The sequence below is a fragment of the Sus scrofa genome, chromosome X (genome assembly GCF_054392235.1).
Source record: "Sus scrofa isolate SSC_HxYL_T2T_F1_AM1 chromosome X, Sscrofa_HxYL_maternal_Yorkshire_Landrace_v2.0, whole genome shotgun sequence".
Taxonomy (NCBI): Eukaryota; Metazoa; Chordata; class Mammalia; order Artiodactyla; family Suidae; genus Sus; species Sus scrofa.
In genome coordinates this window covers 35,220,855-35,247,904 of record NC_139401.1, presented here as the reverse complement: position 1 = coordinate 35,247,904, position 27,050 = coordinate 35,220,855, and the positions used below count along the sequence as shown (strand labels likewise).

General features: G+C 42.0%; 2 protein-coding genes and 1 pseudogene across 3 annotated transcripts in view; all 3 read right to left on the bottom strand.

Moving 5' to 3' along the window:
- The window catches only part of LOC100623332 (melanoma-associated antigen B16-like), a 742,359-nt gene that overhangs the window by 97,469 nt on the left and 617,840 nt on the right, over window positions 1-27,050 (bottom strand).
- On the bottom strand, window positions 249-4,414 carry LOC100522411 (melanoma-associated antigen B16 pseudogene; annotated as a pseudogene). The gene is made up of 2 exons (XR_014835366.1): window positions 4,324-4,414; window positions 249-1,833 (listed from the first exon to the last, which is right to left on the bottom strand). The product of XR_014835366.1 is annotated as a melanoma-associated antigen B16 pseudogene (transcript).
- LOC100522230 (melanoma-associated antigen B16-like) lies at window positions 22,762-26,498 on the bottom strand. The gene is made up of 2 exons (XM_021080263.2): window positions 26,416-26,498; window positions 22,762-24,874 (listed from the first exon to the last, which is right to left on the bottom strand). Exon 2 carries the CDS (start codon window positions 24,807-24,809, stop codon window positions 23,766-23,768), a length of 1,044 nt encoding a protein of 347 aa, XP_020935922.1. The 5' UTR covers window positions 24,810-24,874; window positions 26,416-26,498; the 3' UTR covers window positions 22,762-23,765.

The window sequence follows — 27,050 nt, the reverse complement described above, 5'->3', positions numbered from 1 at the left end:
CCTAACTGCAGTAACACTTTGACAATTTGTTAAGATTGCCCACCTCTACCTACTCACTCCTTCATCTTACTTGTCCTTTAGGATGCAGAAGATCCCACCATTGTCCTTAAAAGATTAGTGCTTCTATTTGTTAAGCTCTATGGGCAGGTCCGGAGTCCTTAATCTTAGCACTCCCAGGACTAGTGCTGTGTTTTCCTAAGAGTAGATGTTCACTGAAGTTATGGGAAATAAATGATCCAATGATATTCTGATCTAATTTAATAACATTTATTTCTTTTACATTCCTGAAAGTATTAGCAAATCCATGTACATACCAGTTAACTTTATAAAACAAGAACAAAAAGGGATAAGAATGCCTTAAGAGCTTTTAGATTTCCTTCTCTATTATACCTTATGGATCTAAACTATCTTAAAACTGATCCATTGCATTTCTAAGAAAATGTCTAAAGCAATGTCATATTATTACAGGAGACAAACTAAGATGGATGGTTTGGTTAACAAAACAACAAAAACCTTACTTTAAGCATCATTATGACATTAAAAGCATGACCGACATCATTTACAAAGTTGAATTTGAAGGCAATTAAATTTATATTAAATGGAACAATATTTGAATTATATATATCAAAAACAAATTTTAAAGTTACATGTACAAAACAGAAACACATATGCATAAACTGTCTTCCTTCCAGCCTAACCTCAGAACTGAATTCTAATGGCCTCTTCCAACAATGCATGAAGAAGCTATCCCTGACTCCCCTAGGTATGGAAGAAGCTGCCGGTCTTGACACCAGAACTTGCAGTGGCCAAAGAAGGAGAGACAGCCCTGCCTGGAATTCTGGCTCGAGCTTTTTCTTCTTCATCTTGCAAAGCCTCCTCATACTGAGATGGGAAAGAACTTGCGTCAGTCCCATGAACCTTGGCCAGAAATTCCAAGACCTTCATCTTGGTGGTTTCAGCATGGGCTCTGGGGCCCCACAGGAACTCAAACTGGGCAGGATCAGTGTCGGCCACCTGCCGGTACTCCAGGTATTTTTCTTTCACAAAATCTTTGGTGATGAGCTTCCTGGGCTCCCCAAAGATGAAGTGCTTCCTTCCAGAATATATCCCGGTCGCATTCAGAACTTCCCAGATTTCGGCTTCGGTGGCACGATTGCCCTTCATGAAGATCACACCCAGGATAAGTAGGAGGAAACCGGTCTTGGGCACACCCACTTCACCAGGCAGCATCCCATCATAGGTGAGGCCCAATTTGATGAGGAGGTCATAGCGGTGGTTGGCGGGATCCACTTCCTTCAGATCAAGGCCAAAGATGATCTCCATGTGCTCAGAGGCTCTCATGAGGATCTCAGGGAAATGCACTTGGCAATTGTTGACAATCTTCAACATCTCTTCCTCGGTTATTGGCTCTTTCATTTGATACTTGAGCAGCAGGAAATTCACTACCAGAGCTACATCCTTATTAAGAGCATCTATGGGCACATTCTGGGGGTCTGGCACAGCCTGTGAGGTACCTGAGCTATGCTCTTTTCCCGGGCTTGTGAAGCCCTCATCCGATTTGCTGGATGAGGTGGGTGTGAAGGCAGTGGCAGATGCATAGAAACTCTGAGGACTCTCAGGAAAGCCAGATACACTAGTGCCAGCAGCCTCCTTCAAATTGCCAGGCATTAGAGGATGAGAAGAGAGATGGGTCTCCTCCAGAGCCCTGGAGACCTGTGCAACCTCCAGATCCTGGGACTTTGTGAAGGTCTGAAGCTGTTGATCATAGGAGTGTTGTGGATTTTTCTGACGTCGAGGCATGACAACTCTTGGTGGTAGTACTCAAGAGTGTAGCTAGGAAGAAGACCAAAGGGGAATCACAGCCTAAGATAAAGAGGACAAATAGGAGTGGCTCCGCTGGTAAACTCAACTGGGGAAACTCTGATAACAGGACGCCAATGGACTTCTGACAACAGTGCTAAAGGGCATCATAGGTCTCTTGATTTGCTGGTGGCTGTGCCTCCCAAAAACATGAAGGAGAAACTCTGAACGCTTCTCAGGGTGCAGTCAATCCAAGTGGACAATACTCAGTAATCATAGTAGGAAACTATGAGTGGGCTCTGTAGAGCCATTTCTGCTCTGAAGAGTGTGGTTCTCTTAGTCCTCACTCAGGTCATCACCTTAGCACTGAATAGAGCCTTGGTCACCTCCTCCATTCTAATGACGCTGTCCCCCAAGACCAAAATCACATCTCCTAAGATAACTGAGGAGTGTGGAGTTATCTCCTTAAGAAGCCCAACCTGGGTTTTCCCAGAGAAGATAGCAGAGTTAGATTCTGTACAGGCTCTGCATTCTCTGAGTTCTCACTCAGCTTCCTTTCTTGGAATCTAGACAATTCCTGGAATATCTTTCTTTTGCTAATATACAAGCCCCTGATTCTTACTCATGTTTATCTTCACATTGTATAAATCTTTTGCTTATCTATAAGCGCCCCTGAGAACAAAGTCTCTACCTACTGAAATCTAGGTAATTAGGGGTATGTCCACCCAGCAGCCTTTGTCCATTGCCTCTCAAAAGTGACAATGGAGAAGGGTCGAAATCTTTATGATCCTGGCTTTATTCAGGTCCATTGTCCTTCAGTTATCATTCTGGGCCTTGATTATTTATGAGGCCTCAGGCCTAACCATTATGCAAACTGATACCAATTGCTCTGCATACAAGGATGCTTTCTCTTTGAGTCACTCCAAGATCAACTGAGGAAGGGCACTGTTCATTGACGTCTACTAGGACTTTCTTGAGCCAATAGCAAAAGCTAGACAGCGTGGCACTTCCTCTTTTCTGGGGTGGGGGGACTCCTGTGACCTCACTTAGGGTCTTTAACTTCACTAACGATAGGCCCTTTGTTGACTTTATGTGACAACGGCACATAGATCAAGGGCCACTGAACTGATGGAAATCACCAGGAAGGAAGTAGACAGTTTCACAGGGGATCCTTGACCCTTGAACTGGTAAATTTATTGAGGCTCTTTGATGACCATATGTTCTGGGGTAGATTTCAAGCAGTCCTTACTCTGTGCTCCATATAGATTCCTGCAGTGCCTAGTCACTCTGTACCCATCGCTAGCCTGAACTTGCCCACTTTAGACCAAAACTACCACCTGCCAAGGATCCCAGTGTATGGGGTGATCCATTAAGACTTCTGACTAACTTGTTTGAGACAAACCATGGAAAGACTGCAGGGGTAAACAGATATCATGGGAGTGAACGGTTGGCTCTTTGCTCTGCCAGAGTATATACCTTGGAACTAGACTGTGAATGAGACTTCTCCCATCTGCTGAAATAAAATTATTCCTCACACTAAAAAGTCTCCTCTCTGATGCCTCAAAGATGAAAGACTGAAAGACTGAGAGAATTCTGACCACTCCTGCCTCAAGATTCCAAGGATTAAATGCAGAGGTAGAGTGGCACCATGGAGATCCCAGTAGTTCCGGAAAGGGTGTTCCCTTAGTCATCACTCAATTTCTGCACCTGAGCTCCTGGTATGAGACTTCTCTCCTCTGATGACCCTGTTGTTCACTGCTTACATTAAAGACTCATCTCCCATTGACCTCCAAGGAAGAAGTGAGGGTACATTTCACCTGGATATCCCTGCCCAATGGCTTCCCAGTACTGACATGTGTGGACACTGTAGGGCTATCTGTGTTCCAGGGTGGGTGGTCACCTCACTCCTTACTCGGAGCCCTTACTATGAATACTTTATGCTCCTGGTTTCAGATATCCAGACTCCATTTCTTCAGACTAAGGCTCATACCTCTCCATCTCTGTGAGACCCCAAAAATGGAAGTGAGGAGAACCTCATGACAGGACTATATAGAGCTTATAACAGGGGTAGATGCTGTGCATACTTTCTGTACTGGCATCAAAGGATCTCTAAGGATTTACTCAGGGTCCTCACGTGACTCCTGCAGGGCCTTACATGCATTCCTTTGGCGACATTACTTATCTCAGACTAAGGCCTCCCATCCCTCAGACTCCAATGGCCAGGGTCATCAGCAACACTTCCGGCTTCCCTTGTCCAGGGGCTTCTCAGGGCTGATCACCCGGCTGAGGCCCAGTGAGTCACCACTGTTCTGGGGCCTGGGGAGGCTCCCCTCAAGACTTACTTGGGGGCCTTTGTTTGAGGACTGGCAGGTCAGGGACTCTGAGCACTGCACACAAAGGCTGCTACCTCAATAAGCAGCCTGAACCTGTCCGTACCTCCTGGGTCTGGGGTTGGGCTCTGATTAGGTGGGCAGCCGTCTTCCCCAGGCACGTGGTCTGCTCAGGCCTCACCTAGAGTCTCACCTGATATGTGGTGGCACTCGGGGCTTCTCTTACTGCTGACTCGAGTCAGTGCCTCAGATGGAAGCCCTCACAGCCTCGGCGTTCCAAAGGCGGAAGTTAGGGGGCGTGACATCCGGTGACGCCACGGACCTCCGGGGCACACCAGCAGGGGCTGCGCACGCTGCACACCCCGCTCAGCCTCAGAGCAGAGATGCCTGCTGGTCCTGCTTGCACTGCCCACATTGGCCTCTGCCAGGCCCTGAATGCTTCCCTCTGTTAAGCTGAAGTCTTTACCCTCGTGCCAAGGTCCTCCTGTCGCTGAGAACCCTGAAGAGTAACTGGGGGGATGTCTCAGCCAGAGAGCCCTGCCCGGGGCCTTCAGGGTGAAAACCAGCCACTAGTCCATCTCTGTGTGACCTTCCTTTATTCTTCGGTGTTGCCCTTCCTCTGTCTTCATACAAAGCATTCTCTTGTATTGGCTCCTTTTTCATGACTTAAGGCTGCCTGGGAAATGCTGCATCGTGGCAAACACTTGATGAGTTTATTTATTGCAGTCCTTCCAGTGCTTGGAATGGGGTGTGTCCCAGCCCTAATGGGAAATGGTGAAGTTGGAGCACAAGACAGACCGGGGCCAGGATGCGGGGTGGGGCTCTCAGAGAAAACTCACAGGTTCTATTCCTTCTCTTCACCTGGCAGATTAAGTCTCATACATTTTCTGTTCTATATAGTTTGCTTTCTACAAGGAGGGATGGGGATGAGTGATTTTGAAAGCTTCTGATTTTTTGAGCTTATTTGACACTGTATATGCATAAATCATAAGCACATGATTAATATTATCTCTCTTTTTACATTTTTCATACTTCTCACTTATTTTGTTATTCTTATTGTTCTGCCTATGTCCAGTTTGGAAAACTGGTGTGGGCTTGGCTCAAAGAAACTTTTTTTGATTCTCCACACCTATCTGGAGTTTGTATCCAGGAGAGCCTTCTTATTAAACCTGTATGGAGTAATTTCAGCTTTTTTTGCCTGTGATTTGGAAAAATATACATAGGGTGGTAATTAGTTTTTCCTTGATTATATGATGCAACTGACCGCCAAGCCTCATCTAATCTATGTGGCTTGGCTTGGTGTTTCAATTTGTAATTATCTATTACAATTTACTATTTCAGACTAGATTGGGCCTGTTCAGCATGGTATGGCAATAGACTACAATTTCCTATTTCAAATGGTCCTCTTTTTCAATTTATATTTTGTGAAATAATACTCTTTTCACTTAGCTATTCAAAGTTACAGGTATGATGTTTACAATAAATCATTTTTCATAAAAATTCTCAGACATATAGTACACAGACAGAAGAATGAATGCTGTTTACCTGGCACACAGAGTAACAATCATCAGTAGTCGAAAGTAGAAGCCTGATCGATTTAGTATTTTTTTGTTCAACATGTTTGTTCTTCGGCAAGATCATCCAGAGGCGATGCTTTATACATCCATTAGGAGACAGTCAATGTCTGTGTTCCTTTTTGGTGATCTTCATACTCTGATAATAATGATGATTATCTATTCTCTATTATGGGCTGTAGAATTAAAATTCTCTTATTCTCTCAGTTATTTTAAATTTATTACCAGAAACCTTCTGTAGGTTGAAATATTTCCTTTTGTGCCATTTGTTTATGCTGAAGTATTGTTATATCTCTAGGGTTCTCTTATAATATTTAAATCTACTCTGCACCTATATTTTATATAACATTATTTAATACCACTTAATTCTGTTTCTTTTGTAATTGATAATACTTACAAAATTATCAGATATATATATATATATATATATATATATAAAACATAGAAGAAATAAGATGAAGAACCTATACATATTTATATACATAGTTGATATATATTGGTATCAACTGGAAAGCTGGCAAAACCGGTCACTGAGGGCATCAATAAATCTGTGTGAGAAAGACTTAAAAATCTGGAGACATCTATTAGGTTAGTAACAGAAGGAGCCAGAGCAGCTCCTTTTCCTTGTGTTCCACATTTATTTTACTTCTTGGGCCTTTTCTTTCAAAAGTAGTCACTGGGACTTACTTATATATGGGAGAATGCTATCTGTGCCAATAATCTGTTCATTTTCCTCCTGTTTCATCATCGCACATGATGACTTGAGTTGGATGCCCCTCCAAGAATTGTACTGTGCTGTTCCATATCAGAGTCATCAGGCAATATGGTGTTGAACACAGACACACTGAGAATCAAGAGGACAATACTGACTTAGGTGCAATGCCTTACCAGGGTGTCCAGATGTGATGGGAACAGAGTGCCACTTGTTCTTCCACTAGGACAGGTGTTCTTATGAGGGTGAGGAAATTGAGACCTGGGCTTCTCTTCTCTGTTTACCTAAGTGAAAGTCGGCTACAGATTCTGCTGTTTGGCAAAGGGAACGTCTTATAGAGGCTCCTGGCTGGGGTTTGGATTATTTAATGGGAAAGGCACAGGTCTCTCTAGTTGTTTAAGTTGAGAGTCTGAGTGGAGAGAAGGTGGGACTCAGGAACACTGAGCTAATTCTGCAGGGGCAAGCAGCTTTTAGTGAACCCTGAGAGAGAGGCTCCTCATCCAGTAAATAAATTATTACTGCATTTGACAAGACTTATCCTCAAAGTGCCTAAATGAGGAACTTCCACCATCTAAATATTTTTGGGGGGTTCCTCATTTGAGTGACTTTAGGGTAACAACCAATGCTTAAATGTCAATGAGGACTCCAAGTAATATGTCCATAGAGTCCTTAACTCAGGGGAACTTGAAGAGGAAGGGCGATGCCTAGATCATCTTGTTAATCATGGTAATTCCTAGTCCAGAGGATGGCACACACTCACTTCTGCTCCATATACTTCATTACAGCTGCCCTCACTTTTGACAGTCATGGAAGACTCCTATTTAAATGTTACAAGAACCAATTTCTGCTTGTCAGATAGTAACTACTCTATGTATGTATGTATGTATGTATGTATGTATGTTCCCTGGCTAGGGGTCGAATCAGAGCTGCAGCTGCAGGCCTATGCCACAGCCATGGCAACGCCGGATCCAAGCCACATCTATGACCTATGCCGCAATTTGTAGCCACGCTGGATCCTTAACCCACTGAGTGAGGCCAGGGATCGAACCTGCATGCTCACAGATATTACGTTGGGTTCTTAACCTGCTGAGCCACAACAGGAATGCCCAGATGTAACCACTTTAGATGTGAAATGTGAAATATGAGAATAAAGGTGAAAAAAGAAGACTTAATATCTGGGAAAATATTGTAACTATTCTTCATGCATTGGTTTTCTCTTGCTGTGTAATAAATTACCTAAACTTACCAGTTAAAAAAACACATACAGAGAGTGGCCAAGACAGTGGAATAGTAAGACGCTGAGCTTACCTCTTCTCATGGGCACAACTATTTGCAGAACCACCACTGATGAAAAAAAGACTGGAACCTATAAGAAAAGATCTTCTACAACTAAAGACATAAAGAACAAACTACAACAAGATAGGTAGGAGGAGAAGACTCGGGATATAATCAAATCCCATATCCCCTGTGTGGACAAGCCATAAACTGGATAACAATTATACTGAAGATGTTCTGTAATTGTTAGAGTTGTGAGCCCCACATCAGGCTTCCCAGCCTGGGGGTCAAGTACTGGGAAGATGATTGCCTAGAGCATCAGGCTTTGAATGCCAGTGGGGCTTAATTGCAGGAGCTCCACAGGACTAGGGAAATAGAAATTTCATTCTTAAAGGGGGCACACAAAATTTCATGTGCACAGATGATGTACAGATGGCTAGCAGGCACATGAAAAGATGCTCAACACTGCTAATTATTAGTGAAATGCAGATCAAACCTGCAAGCAGGTATCACCTCAGGTCAGAATGGCCATCATCAATATATTAACAAATAATAAATGCTAGAAAGAGTATGGAGAAAAGGGAACCCTATCACACTGTTGGTTGTAAACTGGTGCAACCACTATGGAGAACAGTTTGGAGTTTCCTTAAAAAAACTAAAAATAAAGTTACCATATGAGCCAGCCATCCCACTTCTGGGCATATACCCAGAAAATATGAAAATTCTCATTCTAAAAGATACATGCACCTCAATGTTCACAGCAGCACTGTTTACAATAGCCAAGACGTGAAAGGAACCTAAATGTCCATTAACAGATGAATAGGTAAAGAAAACATGCGATATGTATAAAGTGGAATAATACATAGCCACAAAAAAGAATGAAATAATGCCATTTGCAGCAACAGGGATGCAACTAGAGATTCTCATACTAAGTGAACTAAGCCAAAACGAAAAAGACAAATACCATGTGCTATCACTTATATGTGGAATCTAAAATACAGCACAAATGAACCTATCTACAAAAAATAGAAACAGATTCAAAGATATACAGAAAAGACTTGTGGTTGCCAGTGGGGAAGGGGGAGGGAGTGGGATGGATGGGGAGTTTGGGGTTAGTAGATGCAAACTATTACATTTAGAATGGATAAGCAATGACGTCTTACTCTATAGCACAGACAACTATATACAATCTCTCAGGATAGACCATGATAGAAGACGATATAAGAAAGCAAACATACACTTTCGTATGACTGGGTCACTTTGCTGTACAGAAGAAGTCGCCACAGCACTGTAAATCAACTATACTTTATGAAAGAAAAAATTTAAAAAAAAAGATGCCTGCGATGTATATAGCTGTAAAATCTGAGGTGCTTCTAATGTAAGCATCACATTGTTCATATTAGTTTGATTTAGAATGATGCCTCAATTGATGCCCCAGATAAAAATCTTAGATGTTGATTAATGCAAAGAGGTTATTTCACTGCCTGACCTGCTCATAGCTAGTATATACAGAGTTATTAAAATATTACTTGAGGAAATGGGCTTCCTTTATTTTTAAATTTTTTCCCCCATTTTTGCAGTTCCCAGGTAAGGGATCAAATCAGAGCTGCAGTCATTACCTAAGCCACAACTGTGGCAACACCAGATCTTTAACCCACTGTGCCAAGCCAGGGATCAAACTTGTGACCCAGCGCTCCCAAGAGGCCTCTAATCCTGCTGCACCTCAGCAGGAACTCTGTGCTTTTTTTTTTTTTTTTTTTAATTCCAATTTTACTGACATAAAAGAAATGTGCAGAAGTTCCCACTGTGGCTTAGGGTTAATGAACCGGACTAGTATCCACGAGGAGTAGTCACGGCCCTGCTCAGTGGGTTAAGGATCTGGCATTGCCATGAGCTGTGTTGTAGGTCAGACACAGCTCAGGTGCTGTGTTTCTGTGGCTGTGGCATAGGCCAGTGGCTACAGCTCTGTTTCAACCCCTAACCTGGGAACTTCCATATGCTGTGGGTGTGGCCCTAAAAAGACAGAAATAAATAAATAAATAAATGAAAATAAAAAATGTGCAGATGAGGCTTAGAGAGTATATAGTATAGCAAATGGGCACAGTCTTCTCTCTTTTGGACACAACACATATATAACACTGGGACAGACATAGGACAACAAGCAGAGACATTCCTACTCAGTAAGAGGAAAATTAAAGGTGTAAAACAATCGCTGGCCCCTGGTGTTGTGACACCGTATTGGAAAAATATTGTGAATTTCTCAATTAGACTTCTATGCCTTCAAATAATTTTACGAAGGCCGCTCTCTGGGTTCTTGGTTCCTCTATAGAATCATCCTTCTTTTATTATGGAAGGTACCATGTGTTTACAACTGAGTGTGCAAAATAACTGCTTTGCAAACTGTGACCAAAGCATTCAAACAGGTTCCAAAATGCCTACACTACTTTTGTCAGTGATCTGCTCCAGTTTATCCGCATTCAAGAGTATATGTTGAAACCCATTTTGCATTCTAGGTGCTAGTCTCTCAACTATGAGATGCCATCTGAGGGATCTGTTCTATCAAACACTTTAACAGATTTGATTTTCTCACTCCAAAGCTAAAATTAAACTCGATTCTCACTGAAGAACATGCAGCTTACTGAATGTGCAAAAGGCCAGGCCTTGGGACATTTATAGGTGATCATTCTCACTTGGACTCACACTCCTAACTCATTTTTAACTGTTGCTCTGGTTTTTCATGCTATCTCAGTTACGCCCAACTTCTAGATACAAAAAAACCTGAGCAACCCAAGCAATAGCACAGTGTCTTCCAAAGAGCAGATACTCAATGTTTTGTAAATAAATGAGCCAATGAGCTTGATATCTAATTATTAAATTTAATTTTGTCTACATTTGTGATAAACTAAGCAAATACAAGTAGATAAATATCTTTGATTTTATAAAAGGACACAGTAAAACATATTAGAAAAGACGAGAATTGCTTTTTTAGTTTTTTTTTTTGGCCTTGCTTCCAACATGCAGAAGTTCCAGAGATAGAGACTGAACCATTGGCAAAGCAGTAATAACACTGGACCCTTAACTGCTAGGCCACCAGGGAACTCCAAGAACTGGCTATGTTTTAATTTAATTATTTATATCAATTTTTTTGAGCCGAACAGTTTTACTACTTAAGATATTTTTTTTTTCAAATTTCCAAAGAAACGTAGACTGCAATAACAGGTTGCTTTTATTCTGGATTGCAAACATTATTTTACAGAGTAGCCTAACCCTTATATTAAACTTGATACAAAGCAGTAAATGCATAACCAAAAGTGTTCAAAAACATAGATTCTAAAGCTATTAAAACCATCTAATAAAAGAAACAGCATTTGAAAAATAATGAAAGAAGAAAAAAGGAAGGGAGGGAAGGCAGGAGAAAGAACGAAAGAAAGGGTAGGAGGGGGAGAGAGGGAGGGAGGAAGAGGAAGCAGAGAAAGTGAGGATAGAGGGAAAGCAGGAGGAGGGAGGAAGGGAAAGAGGGAAGGAGGAGGAAGGAAGGAAGGAAGGAAGGAAGGAAGGAAGGAAGGAAGGAAGGAAGGAAGGAGAGAAGAAGGGAAAAATCCAAGTTACTATATAAACCAAGAAAGAAACATGATATATACATTTCCCTTCCAGTTCTGCCCTGGACCTCCACTACTTAGAACACTGTCATTTTCAAAACAGTGTGAAAAATCTGCATCAAGAGAAACTGTTGAACTTGGCCCTGTAATGTGCACTGGCTATGGCAGTAAAGCCACTCATAGCTGCAATTCTGGCTTAGGATTTCCCTTCCACATCTTGGAAAGCCTCTTCATCCAGGAAAGGAGGGCAGTGGGGACTATAACATGGACCCTTGTGAAAAATTCCAGGACTTTCATCTTGTTGGTTTCAGCATGGGTTATTAGATTCTCTCTCCTTCAAGTCAATGACAAAATCTAGCTCCATATACTCAGAAGCTTTCCTGATTTCAGGGAAGTAGTCCTGGTCCTTCTGGTTGACATTCATCAGCTTGTGGGCCTTTGTAATGGGCTCTCATTTTATACTTCAGCTACTGAGATAATCCCTCCAAAACCAATTTCTTATTTACAGGGTCTCTGGAAAAAGCCCTCATTTTCAGGCGGGATTTCTGAGGTGCATGGATTTTCTCTTCCTTGCTCTTATGGCATCTTCATTGCCTCTTTTGCATGATACAGCTTCAGCAGTAGTGATGAAGGATAGGGCTCTCTGAGGGAGTGCTAGGTGTTTCCAAAAGACGTACGTCTGGGGACTAGCCTGGAGAACAGAGGAGGAGTGGGACTCTTCTTCAGCTACAAGAGTACCCTAAACCCACTCCCCCACCCCCCAAGTCCTACATTCATGTTAGCTATACAAGTAACTGTAGTGTAAGAAGCCCTTTGCAGGAATCTGCCCTCAGCAGGAAGCCCCTTTTCTTGTCACTTTCACAAAGCTATAATGTAATTGAATTTTAAGCCAGGCACTCTCACGCTCTATCATCTCCAGTCCAAGCACACCTTTCAAATCTCTTTATCATACAATACCTTGCCTAACTTGCCAGTTCTTTCTGTAGATCAAAGAAATAGAAATGAAGGGTAAGTAATTGAGATATGACAAGGAGTTCTACTGTGGCTCAGTGGGTTAAGAACCCAACTAGTACCCATGAGGATGCAGTTTCAATTCCTGGCCTTGTCCAGTGGGTTAAGGACCTGGTGGTGGCACAGGTGGCAGATGTGGCTTAGATCTGGTGATGATGTGGCTGTGATGTAGGTCAGCAGCTGCAGCTCCAATTCAACCCCTAGCCCAGGAACTTCCATATGCCTCAGGCGTGCCCATAAAAAGAAAAAAAAAAAAAAAGAGAGAGATGACCACACTTCTTCCCTAGCTTCCCCTTCAGTAATCTCCTGAACAAACTATGACCAAACTGTGTGAACAAGATAAGATATAGAAGAAGATCATGAGGAGTGGACAAGCCTACACACAAGGCTGCACAGTGAGGAATGGCGAGACTCTAACCCCCTATCTCAGTGATTAACTGAGATTACCTCCCTGTTTGCCTTTAAAACCTTTCAGGGCCTAGCAGAAACTTCGGAGGTGGGGTACGAGGGACGCTGAGTCCACCATCTCCCCAGATTGCTGGCATTCTGATTAGAGACACCTTTCCTTTCTACCATTGGTGAGTATTGATTTTGTAAGCGGTGAGCAGCGGGGCCCAATTTGATAACAATAGTAGCCTACAGCCTCTCCAGACTGACAGCAGGGACAGAACTCTGCTCAAGGCTACCAGTGTTCTGGGAAATGTAGTTCTTTCAGGTCTCTCTCTCAGTATCTGTATCTGTATTTGGATTTCTGTCTCATTGATTATAAGCTCTGTGGATCATACTCCCTCCCTGCTCTGAGATTTTTGCCCAACCCTTACATAGAATGGGACAGGATCCCAGGCACAATGGAGAAGCTGCAGCACAAGGCAGGAGACCTTGGACAGAGGATGTGCAATCAGAAAAAACACATGCAGATCTATTTCTTCCACTTACTCTGGAGAGTTAGTATCAAGAGGACCTTCTGTTCTTACAGATGTCCTTACTGCATGAAAGAGTCTGAGACAAGATTTTGTGAGCCCCTAAATTTTTGATATTATCTAATGTTGCATTGCCTAGTATAATGACTTTTTTGTATCATTCATCCTAAGTATATCTATGTAAAATATTAATCAATATCTACTAAGAGTTTCTGTGTAAGTATATCCACCTGAGTTCCATGAAAATAACTAGCCTATATGTGATTCACTCTGATATTCTCTATTCTATTTCTAGTCCGTTCTTTATAGACTATTAAAACAGTAATAGTAAAAGGCCAGTTCTCACCCACTAAGGAGTTTTCAGGTCACTATTATGGGATCTGGAATCACAGTGCCTTAAGCAACTCAAACTTTCACGCTTTACTGAAATGACTTCATTGATAGTGAACGGCAACTTTGGTTTGAGGTGCCACTTCAGTTTTTTGCAGTGAAGTAATAGAAATCTGTTGCACCAAGGCACACTTAGATTAACTAAGGGGGAAGTTTAAAACATTCCCTCTATCTTGTTTTCTCTCTTCTATTGTAGATTATAGACTCTTGGCAACAGCATGGAATGCCCTTCCATTCCAGTGTGAAAAGGTCTTATACCAGACTTGAAGTGATAAAATCAAACATTTCTATATTAGACTTAATCAGAGCTAAAACGTTTTTGCTCTGTGAAAAGCACTGATAAGAAAAGGAAATTACATACACAGACTGGGATATAAATTCGCAAGTCACATATCTGAAAAAGGATTTGTTTCCTAAATAAAAAAAGAAGTCTCTAAACTCAAAAGCAACAAACAGAGTCTAATTACAAAACTGGAATAAGACTTGAACACATACTTTACCAAAGAGGATGCATGGAAATGAGAAATGGTTTAGGCTCTCTAGATAACCAAACGGAATTTTCCTTTTTTTTTTTTTTTGTTCTGGCCATGCCCCATGGCATGCCAAAGTTCCTGGGCCAGGGATCGAACCCGTGCCATAGCAGAGACAATGCTGGGTCCTTAACCTGCTGAGCCACCAGGGAACTCCAGAATTTTCTAATAAAGTTAACTTACACTTAACGTTTTAACAGTCCCCTCCATATTTTAATGGAGAAATGAAAACTTACATTTATACCAAAAAATTGCATCTGAATGTTTATAAATGCTTTATTTATAATAATCCAAAATTGAAAGTAAACCAAATGCCCTTCATACTACACTGCAATAGAAAAGAAGGAACAAGTGTACCTGTACATCTTGGAGCAATCTTAAGGTCATAATGCTAAGTGAAAAGAAGCCAATCTTAAAAGTCAGTATTATCTACTCTATAATTCCCTTCATATAAGATTTTCAAAAGGACCAAGTTATACAGGTATATGCATCTGTGTGTTTGCCAGTCTTTTGATTCTAATTTTAATGTGTTTGAAATGTTAGTTTTTTCTGTTGAGACATCTGCATGCTTCAATTATTTAGATTTTACTTATGATGAAGATGGAGTAAGGATTTATTTACCTGCTTGCCTGAAACAACTAAAAAAAAAAACAGATAAAATATATGACACCAATAATCAATATATTGAACATCAGACCATTAAAGAAGACCACAAAAAAACAGTGATCACTGGAAGATGGAAAACAAAGATGTGTGCCTGTAATAGTATCAGCTTGTTGCCTGCAACCCAGGTGGAGCCTAAGTTATCCCTGAGTTGATAGAGATGAAACTGAGAGTCTGGGAAGGCCTACATAGTAAAATTCCTAAGAAAGAATACTGGGTAGGAGAGAGTTGCACAGAGAAAGAACTGCGGAGCCCATACAGGCCTGGGAGTATTTCCTGTCAGAGTGATAAACCAAATAATTCATGGGGTATCAGGGTAATTACTCAGAAGCTCTCTTGTATCAGTAATGTGGTGAATCAAGGCATAGTTTATGGTAGTCTGGTCCCAAACAAAGCCTGAAAGCAAGAACCAAAAGGATTATTTCTAAGTAATTTCTTTTTTTTTTTCTTGTCTTTTTGTCTTTTTAGGGCCACACCTATGGCATATAGAGGTTCCCAGGCTAGGGGTCTAATCGGAGCTGTTGCTGCCGGCCTACGCCACAGCCACGGCAAAGCCAGAGCCAAGCTGTGTCTGTGACCTACACCACAGCTCGTAGCCACACCAGATCCTTAACCCCCTGAGTGAGGCCAGGGATCGAACCCCACAACCTCAAGATTCCTAGTCAGATTCGTTTCCACTGCGCCATGACGGGAACACTTATTTCTAAATAATTTCATAGTATGACAGAACAGAGACTGAGTATACTGATCTATTTAAATAAAAAGTATAGCACTGCACAAGAATGGACATATAGATCAATGGAACAGAGAACCCAAAAATAAACCTAATTTTATGTGGTTAATTAAACTATGACCAAGGGGGAAAGAATATGCAAAGGGGGAAAGACAGCCTCTTCAATAAATGATGTTGGGAAAACTGGACCACTTTGTCACACTATGTACAAATATGAAATCAAAATGGATCAAAGACTTAAAGGAAACCCTGAGCCCATAAAACTCCTAGAAGTAAATATAAGTCGTATGCTCTCTGACATTGGTCTTAGCAATATTTTTTGGATCTCTCTCCTCAGGCAAGGGAAACAAAAGCAAAAATAAACACAGGGGATTACAAACTAAAAAGCTTTTTCATAGCAAAAGAACCTACCAACAAAATGAAAAGGCAAGGAATTCCCATTTTGGCTCAGAGGGTTAAGAACCTGACATAGTGTCTGTAAGGATATGGGTTCAATCCCTGGCCTTGCTCAATGGGTTAAGGATCTGGCATTGCTGCAAGTTGTGGTGTAGGTTGCACACAGATGCAGCTTGGATTCGATGTTGCTGTGGCTGTGGTGTAGGCTGGCAGGCGCAACTCTGATTCAACCCCTAGCCTGGGAACTTTCATATGCCACAGGGGTGGCCTTAAAAAGAAAAAAAAAGGCAGCCTACTGGATGCAAGGAGATATTTACAAATAATATATCAAATTGAGGGTTAAAATCCAAAATATACAAAGAACTCATACAATTCAATGTCCGCCTCAAAAGAATCCAATTAAAAACTGAGCAGAGGACCTAAACAGACATTTTTCCAAAGAAGATAAACAGATGGCTAACAGATGCAGGAAAAGATGCTCAATATTACTCTTCATCAGGGAACTTCAGCTCAAAACAAAAATAAGATGCCACCTTAAACCTGCTAGAATGGCTATCATCAAATAGACAACAAATAACAAGTGTTGGCAAGGGAACCCTTGTGAAATGTGGGTGGGTATGTAAATTGGTGCAGTCCCTGTGAAAACAGTATGGAGGGTCCTCAAAAAATTAAATACAGAACTATATGAACTTGAAATTTTACTTTTATTTACCAGATGAATACTAAAATACTAAATAAAAATATGTACTTCCCTATGTTCGCTGCAGCATTATTTACAATATCCAAGATACGGAACTAACCTAAGTGACTACTGATAGATAAAAGGATAAAGAAGAGTGATATATATATATATATATATATAATGGAATATTAGTCAGGCTTAAAAATAAAATCTTGCCACTTGTGAAAATATGGATGTTTCTAGGGAATATCATTAAAGTGAATTAAGTCACAGAAAGACAAATGTCCTATGATCTCACCTAAAAGTAGAAGCTAAAAAACAAAACAAACAAATGTATAAAACATATTTATAGTTGCAAAGAACAAATGGGTAATTGCCAGAGAGGAAGAGTGATTGGGTGAAACAGGTGTTGGTATTAAAAGGCACAAACTTCCAATTATAGAATAAGTAAGCCTCAGGGATGCAATCTATAGTATAAAGAATATAGTCAACAACACTGTAATAATTTTGTATGGGGACACAAGGTTACTAGATTTATCATGGTGATCATTTCCTAATATATGTAAATGTAAAATCACTATGTAGTTCACCTGAAACTATCATAACATTGTATGTCAACTATATTGCAAATAAAAGTAATTTCTTTTGGCCATGCCTGTGGCATAAGGAAGTTCCTAGGCCAGGGATCGAACCCACACCACAGCAGTGACCCGAGATGCTACAGTGACAATGCCTGATACTTAACTCACTAAACAAACAAAATGGGAACTCCAATCAAATCAAAAGATTTTAAAATGTGTATTAGTTCTTGACAAATGTGAATAGGGTAAATCATAATTTCACAATCTCTGGCATCCAATCAAATATTACCAGGCATACAGCAGTATATAATCAAAAATTAGGAGAAAGCAGCAATATATTAATCAAAAATTAGAAGAAAATTAATCAATCATAACTAACCTAGGAATGATACAACTGACAGAATGAGTAAATAAGGACATCAAAACAGTTACTATAGGGAGTTTCTGTTGTGTCAGAGTGGAAATGAATCCCATTAGCATCCATGAGGATGCAGGTTCAACCCCTGGCCTCACTCAGTGGGTTAAGGATTCGGCATTGCCAAGAACTGTGGTGTAGGTCACAGATGCGGCTCGGATGCCACGTTGCTGTGACTGTGGCTTAGGTCAACAACTGTAGCTCCAATTTGACCCCTGGACTGGGAATTTCCATATGCCGTGGGTGTGGGCCTAAAAAGCAAAACAACAACAACAACAACAAACAGTTACTAATACTGTACTTCATATGTTCAAAATAAAGAAGCATTAAACTGGTTAGAGACAGAAGAAACAAAAAGACCCAAAGTGAATCTGAAGAGGTGAAAACAACAATGGCCAAGATATATTTATTTGGTTTGGATATTGAAACAAGAAAAAAGATTATTGAACATCTGTAGTTGAAAAATAGTCAACATATTTGTATAGTACATCTATGTATGGAATTAAAAAATCAGAATCAGATTTCAAATAATATATATGAGATGGTATTTTTATTCACATTTGGGGACGGGGCAAATTTTTGAGTTGCAAAGGTGGGGGGCAACTGTGATTTCTCCCTATAGTTAGAAGTTTTTGCAATGAGCACATATGCATATTTATTTTAGTAATTAAACTATTTGAATAAGCCTAATGCCAGAAAAAGTAGCTATGTTTTAGTCAAAAAAGGTGACTGCTGAATGATATGACAGAAACTGAAATATGAACAACTTAATATAAGTTTGTTTTTCCATGTGGAGGGCAGATATTTTGTGCTGACAGGTGATACAGGGGTCCAGGCTATTCACCTCTTGTATGTCCACCCTATAAACCCATTATTTCCATGTTTACTGAAGCAAGAAAAACAAACACTGAAGGTATTAAACTGGATAGAAAATGCTTTGGCCTGGAAATGACGACTATTGTTTCTGCTCACAGATCAATGGCAGGGACTAGTCATATGATCTACCTAACTGCAGGTGCACTTGGTCATACGGTCTCCAGTATGATCCTGGGAAGAAGACGTGGATGAGCATTCTCAGTCTCGTCCATCAAGTGTTACAAAGTAGGTACACAACAGCATGAACGTAACTAGTAAAATTTATGCAACCGCCCTCTGCATTTCCTATTAAGAGTTTCTGAGGAAGCCACATTTGCTTGAAATTCTTCAAATTTTTTGAGGTCCTACTATGTGATAGTTGCTTCCAGACAGGCTCGCATCACATTTTCTAAAGGGCTCTGTAAAATATCAGAAGAAAGATTTGCCTTCTCCGTTCAGTAATCCTTTCCGCACTGACCTAAACCGTAACTTCTCATATCTTAATGGGATGAGAATTGTCTTCTTCCTCTTGGTTCCTAGTCAAAATCCGTGAATTTCTGCTACTTTCAAGATGACTGAATATGGCTGAACACTGTAAAGGTATAGCCTAAAGGAAAAAAACAAACCAAAAAAACCCCCCAAAATGCGATTTTCTCCCAGGCCACATAAGTATACAAGAGGAAGTGGAAGAATGTTGAACTATTTTCATCTCTCTGAACAAAGATAGTACATCTGTCAGTAAACAATTTTTCACCTCCTAGATGGACCCCAGGGCTTTAAGGAAGTTAATCCTCAGTAGATGTTTGTTTTGCAGTGATTTCCACAGTCTTTAAATCTCTTGGACGTCTCACTTAATGAAGAAAGTTTCAATTATTTAGCCACACAGGTAACTACATAGGTGTATATATTTAATGGCCAGTCTCAAAAAAATACTCATCAAAATTATTTTCATTATCAAAGTAGTTTCAAAACCCCTCTCTAGCTTCAGGGTTCTATCCCTCAAGATAGCAGATTTTATGACAAATTGGAGTATATTCACTAGCTCTTTGGAAAATGGTTTGATAATGAAGCAGAGATGCTTGAAACTGGAGGCCAGGACTAATTTTCAACATCAGATTACATTTTATGTGGAACAGGATGTCAGGATGTTGTTAGCACAGGCATACAGCTGAGGGAAAGGGACTATCAGGGAGCTGGCACACTCCAGGTCAGGGGGCGGCAGGTGAATTCTGTCCTGCTTGTTCCACTGGAGCAAGTGCAGATTTTAAAGGAGGAGGACTTAAGAGCTGGCGAGCAGGTCAGGTGCCCGTGTGGACGAGAGGGCTCACTGGATGAGACCCAGGGGAAGGGCACTGTATTGCAGAGAGAGGAGGAGATGCTTAAATGCCAGCCTCTAGGCAGACTCAGCTCTCAAGGAACCCTGGTGCTGGGGTAGAAGACCCTAGGTAAATGAAGCCCACTGACAATCCCCAAACTGTGTTTCTTGTTTCAACCTTTATTCCTTAAGCCTGCTTTAAGTTCCTGACTGCTACATCCTTTTTTCCATATCCTGAGAGGCATTCAGGAGTAGCAAGAATAGAGATAAGAGAGAGCAGGTCTGACAGGCTGGCAAGAGTGGAGCTGAGTAGTTCCAGACAAACTGAGAGAAGAGGTCTTGTGGCAGCTCTGTCACAACTAGACATGTGAAATCAGGTACAATCACAAGCTCTTTGAGCCTAAGGATCCTTTTTAATGTGAATTTGGTTTGCTAGGTCCTGTCTTCTAGGACTGGTGTAATGGGTATGAAGTACACAGAGCACATGGCAGTGTCTGTCATATCACAGGGCTTTAATGAATGAGAGTTATTGTTATGATTGTGTTAATTCCAAGCCTTACGCTCTCACCTGTGTATGTTTCCTAAACGTAGACTTCCTCAGAAAACAAAGTGCTGTTATATCAAATCAGTCAAAAATGTTCCTCAGCACGAAAAACTTGGTAAAATTCTCCCTGAGTTTATGTTTTTTAATTTGTGTGGAGGAATGTCTTCCTTATCTGGATGTAATTCAAATTTCCTCAATATTTTGTCAAGGACAAACTCCTTGCCTCCCTCTCAGCTGCCCTTTGCAGGGGTTCATAATACACAAGTCCTCCCTTTGTTGTGTGGGATATGTTCTAAGAACTCAGTGAATGACTGAAACTGTAGAAAGTAATGAACTATATAGATAATGTTCCTATATAGTCATACCTATGATAAAGTTTGATTTATAAACCAGGCACAGTAAGAGAATATCCAAATTGATAGCATCAACCCTTGCCTTTTAGGGATGCGATTAAATAAAATAAGGGTACTTGAACACAAGTACTGTGAAACCTTGCCAGTCAATCTGATTAAAGAGAAAGCTACTAAGTGACTAACAGATGGGATTCGCTAGACAAAGGGATGATTCATATCTCAGGCTGGATGAAGTGGGACCACATGAGATTTCATCACAGTATTCAGAACAGCATGAAATTTAAAATGTGTGGATTGTTGCTCCTGGAATGTGTCATTTAATATTTTCAAACCATGGTGGACTGCAGCAAGTGAAACTTCAGAAAGTAAAGCTGGGATAAGAAATATCCCCCAAATATGCCACTTTGGTATACAGGTTATTTTGAACTAGAGGTACTTGAGAAATAGTGAAAGAGGGACACTCTGATCCCTCCTTAGCGCCTCTGAAAGCAGGAGATAAATCACCCACAGGAAAGGTACCCTTTCTGTACCAGGAGGGTAGAAGTCATTCTTATCACCAGAAACAGAGAATTTAGGGCTAAGAAGGCTGTACAAACAAACCTGTTACTGCTTCAACATTTACTCACCAGAGTCTAAAGCCCTTTGTCAATTTTCTGCAACTCATTGTTTCTTTGTCTAGAAGTTATAAAAGCTTCCTGCTCTGGTACTTCTTTGAGTCCCATATATTTGTGGGGCTGTCATATAGACTTAGAAAATTAAATGTGCTTTTCCTCAATCACTCTATCATTTTATTACAAGAGGATCTCAGCCAAGAACAGGAAGGATAGAGGGAAAGTTATTTTTCCTTCCCTACAAATTGCTTGCAGCTCTCTCCCACTTTTCTCATTTCATCCCCACCAAAAATTAATCTTTAGCTTATTATTTGCCAAAGAAGCCTGAAGATAGCTTAATTAAATTTTCCTTTAATGAAGAGAACATTGGCTCTCCTAGGAGATGGCCAACTGTCAGCCCAGTGGCTTCTGGGCATCTAATCTCAAGGGAGCATTACATATATTTCTCAGAAATCCCTTAGAGGTGACCTACAAAAATTAGTTTGTGCACGCGTTCAACTGCATGGGGACAAGATTCAGATCATCTTCCAGTCCTGTTCCAGGTAAGAATTTCTCTCTGGTTTACTCATGATCCAAAAGGAACATCTAACAGCAGTTTATCACTCCAGACATTTGGATTTCAACTCAGACTAGTGGAGAGTCTGGTTCCTGCTCACAGTGCCCTCAGTCTCATCTTGCTACCACCTAGTTGCATGTAAAATTAACTCCCACTGAAAGACTTCAATTTCCCAAAGCCCCAAACTGCCATGTCTAACAGCATTAGGTATCCTCTCTGTACCAGGAGGGTAGAAGTCATTCTTATCACCAGAAACAGAGAATTTAGGGCCAAGAAGGCTATATAAACATACCCTGTTACTACTTCACCATTTACTCCCTCTAGTCTAAAGCCCTTTGTCGGAGTTCCCGTCGTGGTGCAGTGGTTAACGAATCCGACTAGGAACCATGAGGTTGCAGGTTCGGTCCCTAGCCTTGCTCAGTGGGTTAACGATCTGGCGTTGCTCTGAGCTGTGGTGTAGGTTGCAGACACGGCTCAGATCCCGTGTTGCTGTGGCTCTGGTGTAGGCCGGTGGCTACAGCTCCGATTAGACCCCTAGCCTGGGAATCTCCATATGCCGCGGGAGCGGCCCAAGAAATAGCAAAAAGACAAAAATAAATAAATAAATAAAAATAAAGCCCTTTGTCAATTTTTTGCAATTCATTGTTTCTTTGTCTAGAAGTTATAAAAACTTCTGGACAGTCTCAGAGGACTGTAGGACTGTCCACCTCTACCTATTCACTCCTTCATTTTACTTGTCCTTTAGGAATTAGAAGATCCCATTACCATCCTTAAAGGATTATTTCTCTTATATGTTAAAACTCTATGAGCAGATCCTAAGTCATTAATTCTAGCATTCACAGTACTAGGTGCAGTACTTCCAAAGAGCAGCTGTTCAATAAAGGTTTGTGGAATAAAAGATCAAGTGAACATGAGGTCTAATTTATAAACCTTTATTTCTTATACATTCTTTAAAGAGCTTAAGCAAATCCATGTATGTATCATTTAATTTTACAGAAGAACTAAAAGGAATATAAGAGGCAAAATGTGAATATCTTTTAGATTTTCTTCTCTATTTTTTCTATTGATCCCAACTATCTCAAAGCTGACCTTTCACATATGTGAGGAAATGCCTACAGTGATGCTGTCTTCTTATTCCAGATGATACAATAAAATGGACAGTTTCACAAAATGACAAAACACTTACTTCAAACATCATTAGAGTAGTAAATGTATGATCAGTATCATTTGTAAATCCAGGTATCTAGAAACTAGTTAAATCCATTTGCAGTGACATGGATTGAACTAGAGAGAATCATACTGAGTGAAGTAAGTTAGAAAGAGCAAGACAAATACCACGTTATATCACTTATATCTGGAATATAATATATGGCACAAATGAACCTTTCCACAGAAAAGAAACTCATGGACTTGGAGAATAGACTTGTGATTGCCAAGGAGGAGGGGGAGAGAGTGGGATGGATGGGGTGCTGTGCTTGGGGTTAACAGACGCAGACTATTGCCTTTGGAATGGATTAGCAATGAGATCCTGCTGTGTAGCACTGGGAACTATGTCTGGTCACTTATGATGGAGCATGATAATGTGAGAAAAAAAGAATGTATACATGTATGTGTTACTGGGTCACCATGCCATATAGGAGAAAATTGACAGAATACTGTAAACCAGCTATAATGGAAAAAATAAAAATCATTATATAAAAAATAATAAATAAATAAAACCTAGATCAGCTGACATGCAAAAATAGTTATATGTATGTAATACATACATCAAAAAAAGAGAATAAATTTTCAAGTTATACATACAAAACAGAAACACACAGGCAAATATACTGTCTTCCTTTCAGCCCCACCTCAGACCTAAATTCTATGGATACTAACTGCCTCTTCCATCAATGTATGGAGAAACTATCCCTGACTCCCCTAGGTATGAGAGAAGCTGCCGGTCTTGACACCAGAACTTGCAGTGGCCAAAGAAGGAGAGACAGCCCTGCCTGGAATTCTGGCTCGAGCTTTTTCTTCTTCATCTTGCAAAGCCTCCTCATACTGAGATGGGAAAGAACTTGGGTCAGTCCCATGAACCTTGGCCAGAAACTCCAGGACCTTCATCTTGGTGGTTTCAGCATGGGCTCTGGGGCCCCACAGGAACTCAAACTGGGCAGGATCAGTGTTGGCCACCTGCCGGTACTCCAGGTATTTTTCTTTCACGAAATCTTCGGTGATGAGCTTCCTGGGCTCCCCAAAGATGAAGTGCTTCCTTCCAGAATATATCCCGGTCACATTCAGAACTTCCCAGATTTCGGCTTCGGTGGCACGATTGCCCTTCATGAAGATCACAGCCAGGATAAGTATGAGAACGCCGGTCTTGGGCATGCCCACTTCACCAGGCAGCATCCCATCATAGGTGAGGCCCAATTTGATGAGGAGGTCATAGCGGTGGTTGGCGGGATCCACTTCCTTCAGGTCAATGCCAAAGACCATCTCCATGCGCTCAGATGCTCTTAAGAGTATCTCAGGGAAGTGGACTTCATGCTCTCTGATGACAATCTTCAACATATCTGCCTTTGTGACTGGCTCTTTCATCTGATACTTGAACATCAAGAAATTCACCAACATGGCTGCTTTTGTATCTACTGCATCCAGAAGCACATTCTCGGGGTCTGGCAGAGGCTGTGAGGTGCTTAGGCTATCCTCCCTTTCTTTGCTACTGGGCCCTTCATCTGATTTGCTGGGTGAGGTGGCTCTGATAGCAATGGAAGAGGAACAGAAACTCTGAGGACCCTGAGGAGTATAGGGAACACCAGCATTAGGATCCTCCTTCAAACTGCCAGGCATTACAGAATGGGAGGAGAGATGGGTCTCCTCCAGAGCCCTGGAGACCTGTGTAACTTCCAGACCCTGGGACTGAGTGAAGATCTGAAGGTGTTGATTCTGTGGGCATCCTGGACTCTTCTGATGCTGAGGCATGATGACTTCTGCGGCTGGCAGTAGGCAGGAGTGTGGACAGGAAGGTGGGCAATGAGATTCACCACCTAAGATAAAGAGGACATATATGAGGGGCCTCAACTGATATAAACTCAACTGTGGCAGCTCTGATAATAGGACTCCAATGGGCTTCTGACAACAGTACTATAGGTCCTGAAGTTTTCTGACATCCTGGTTGTTGTGTTCTTCAAGAACACAAAGGAGGAAATGTGAATGTTCTCAGGGTACAACCAGCTATCTCAGGCAGAGAATTCTCAGGGGTCCAAGTAGGCAGATGTGTGGGGTTCTTTAAATCCATTTCTGTTCTAAAGAGTGTGGTGCCATCAGTCCTCACTCAGGTTCATTACTATATCATTTGATAGGTCTGGATCTATCTATATGTCTGATCTATGTATATGTCTAGGTCTGTCTATATGTCTAACCTGTATGGTCATGCCTTCCAGAAACTTCCCAGGTTTGAGCCAAGAGGCAGGAATGAGCATTGTGGTGACTCTCTGTTCCACAATACGTGGTCCAGATGATCTTTTCTTGGAACCTCAGCCTTGAATCCTGTCAAAGCTTGGGACTCGTGATTCTGACCATAGTCTGTCCACTCAAAATAAGGCTTCATACTACATTGAACACTATGGAGGAGTGACTGGGTGTATAATCTGGCTATCACAGCTTGGGGTCTCCCAAGGGTTCCCTGCAATCTGTGGGACCCACTTTTATGTGAAGAGTTGGCTCTTCAGACATAACTCAACAATAACTATCAGGGCCTAGAACTCTTTCTGACTTAACATAATGTACTCAAAACAAATCATGTACTGTCCTGAGAGTCAAGAGGTGGATAGGAGGTGTAGCCTCTGCCTGTGAAATTCCCTGGGCCTCTAAGGATTGACAACAGGGGAGGGGTACTGTGGAGTTCCCTTCTGCCATGGGTTTGTTAGCCTCACAATCCTCACATCCACTCCTCAAATTTGATCCTAGTTGATAACACGCCCACTGCCATCTACTCCCTGAGAGCCCCTTCCCGTCAAGGCCCCATCTCCGTGAGGCTCCAAAAATGGTAGTGAGGAGAACCTCATGACGGAACATGGAGAGCTGACAAGAGGGGTAGACACTGTGTACACCCTCCATCCTGAGGTCAGAACATCCCTAAGAATTCACTCAGCATCTTCATCGGGACCCCTGAAGGGCCTAGAAGGCTTTCCTTTGGCGACATGATATCGCCTGTCTCAGACTAAGGCCTCCCCTCCCTCAGACTCCAAGGGCCAGGGTCATCAGCAACACTTCCGGCTTCCCTTGTCCAGGGGCTTCTCAGGGCTCATCGCCCAGCCAAGGCCCAGTGAGTCACCACCGTTTTGGGGCGTGTGTGGGGGGGTCCCCTCAGAACTCACTTGGGGGCCTCTGCTTGAGGACCCACAGGTTGAGGACTCTGAGCACTGCACACAAGGGCCACCACCTCAGTCAGACTGCCAAAGAGGAAGCGTGTGTGAGGTCAGCCTGAACCTTCCCATGCCTCCCAGGGTTGGGGTTGGGCTCTGATTAGGTGGGTGCCCTTCTTTCCAAGACGGGTGGTCCCCTCAGGCCTCACCTAGAGTCTCACCTGACACCTCGTGGCACCCGGAGCGTCTCCCACTGCACTTGGGTCCACACCTCAGATCTAAGCCCTCACAGCCTCGGCGTTCCAAAGGCGGAAGTTAGGGGGCGTGACATCCGGTGACGCCACGGACCTCCCGGGCACACCAGCAGGGGCTGCGCACGCTGCACACCCCACTCAGCCTCAGAGCAGAGATGCCTGCAGGTCCTGCTCGCACTGCCCACATTGGCCTCTGCCAGGCCCTGAATGCTTCCCTCTGTTAAGCTGAGGTCTTTACCCTCGTGCCAAGGTCCTCCTGTCGCTGAGAACCCTGAAGAGTAACTGGGGGGATGTCTCAGCCAGAGAGCCCTGCCGGGGGCCTTCAGGGTGAAAACCAGCCACTAGTCCATCTCTGTGTGACCTTCCTTTATTCTTCGGTGTTGCCCTTCCTCTGTCTTCATACAAAGCATTCTCTTGTATTGGCTCCTTTTTCATGACTTAAGGCTGCCTGGGAAATGCTGCGTCGTGGCAAACACTTGATGAGTTTATTTATTGCAGTCCTTCCAGTGCTTGGAATGGGGTGTGTCCCAGCCCTAATGGGAAATGGTGAAGTTGGAGCACAAGACAGACCGGGGCCAGGATGCGGGGTGGGGCTCTCAGAG

Coding starts and splice junctions, on each gene's coding strand:
- LOC100522230 (XM_021080263.2), bottom strand. CDS start 24,809: ATGCCTCAGCATCAGAAGAGTCCAGGATGCCCACAGAATCAACACCTT.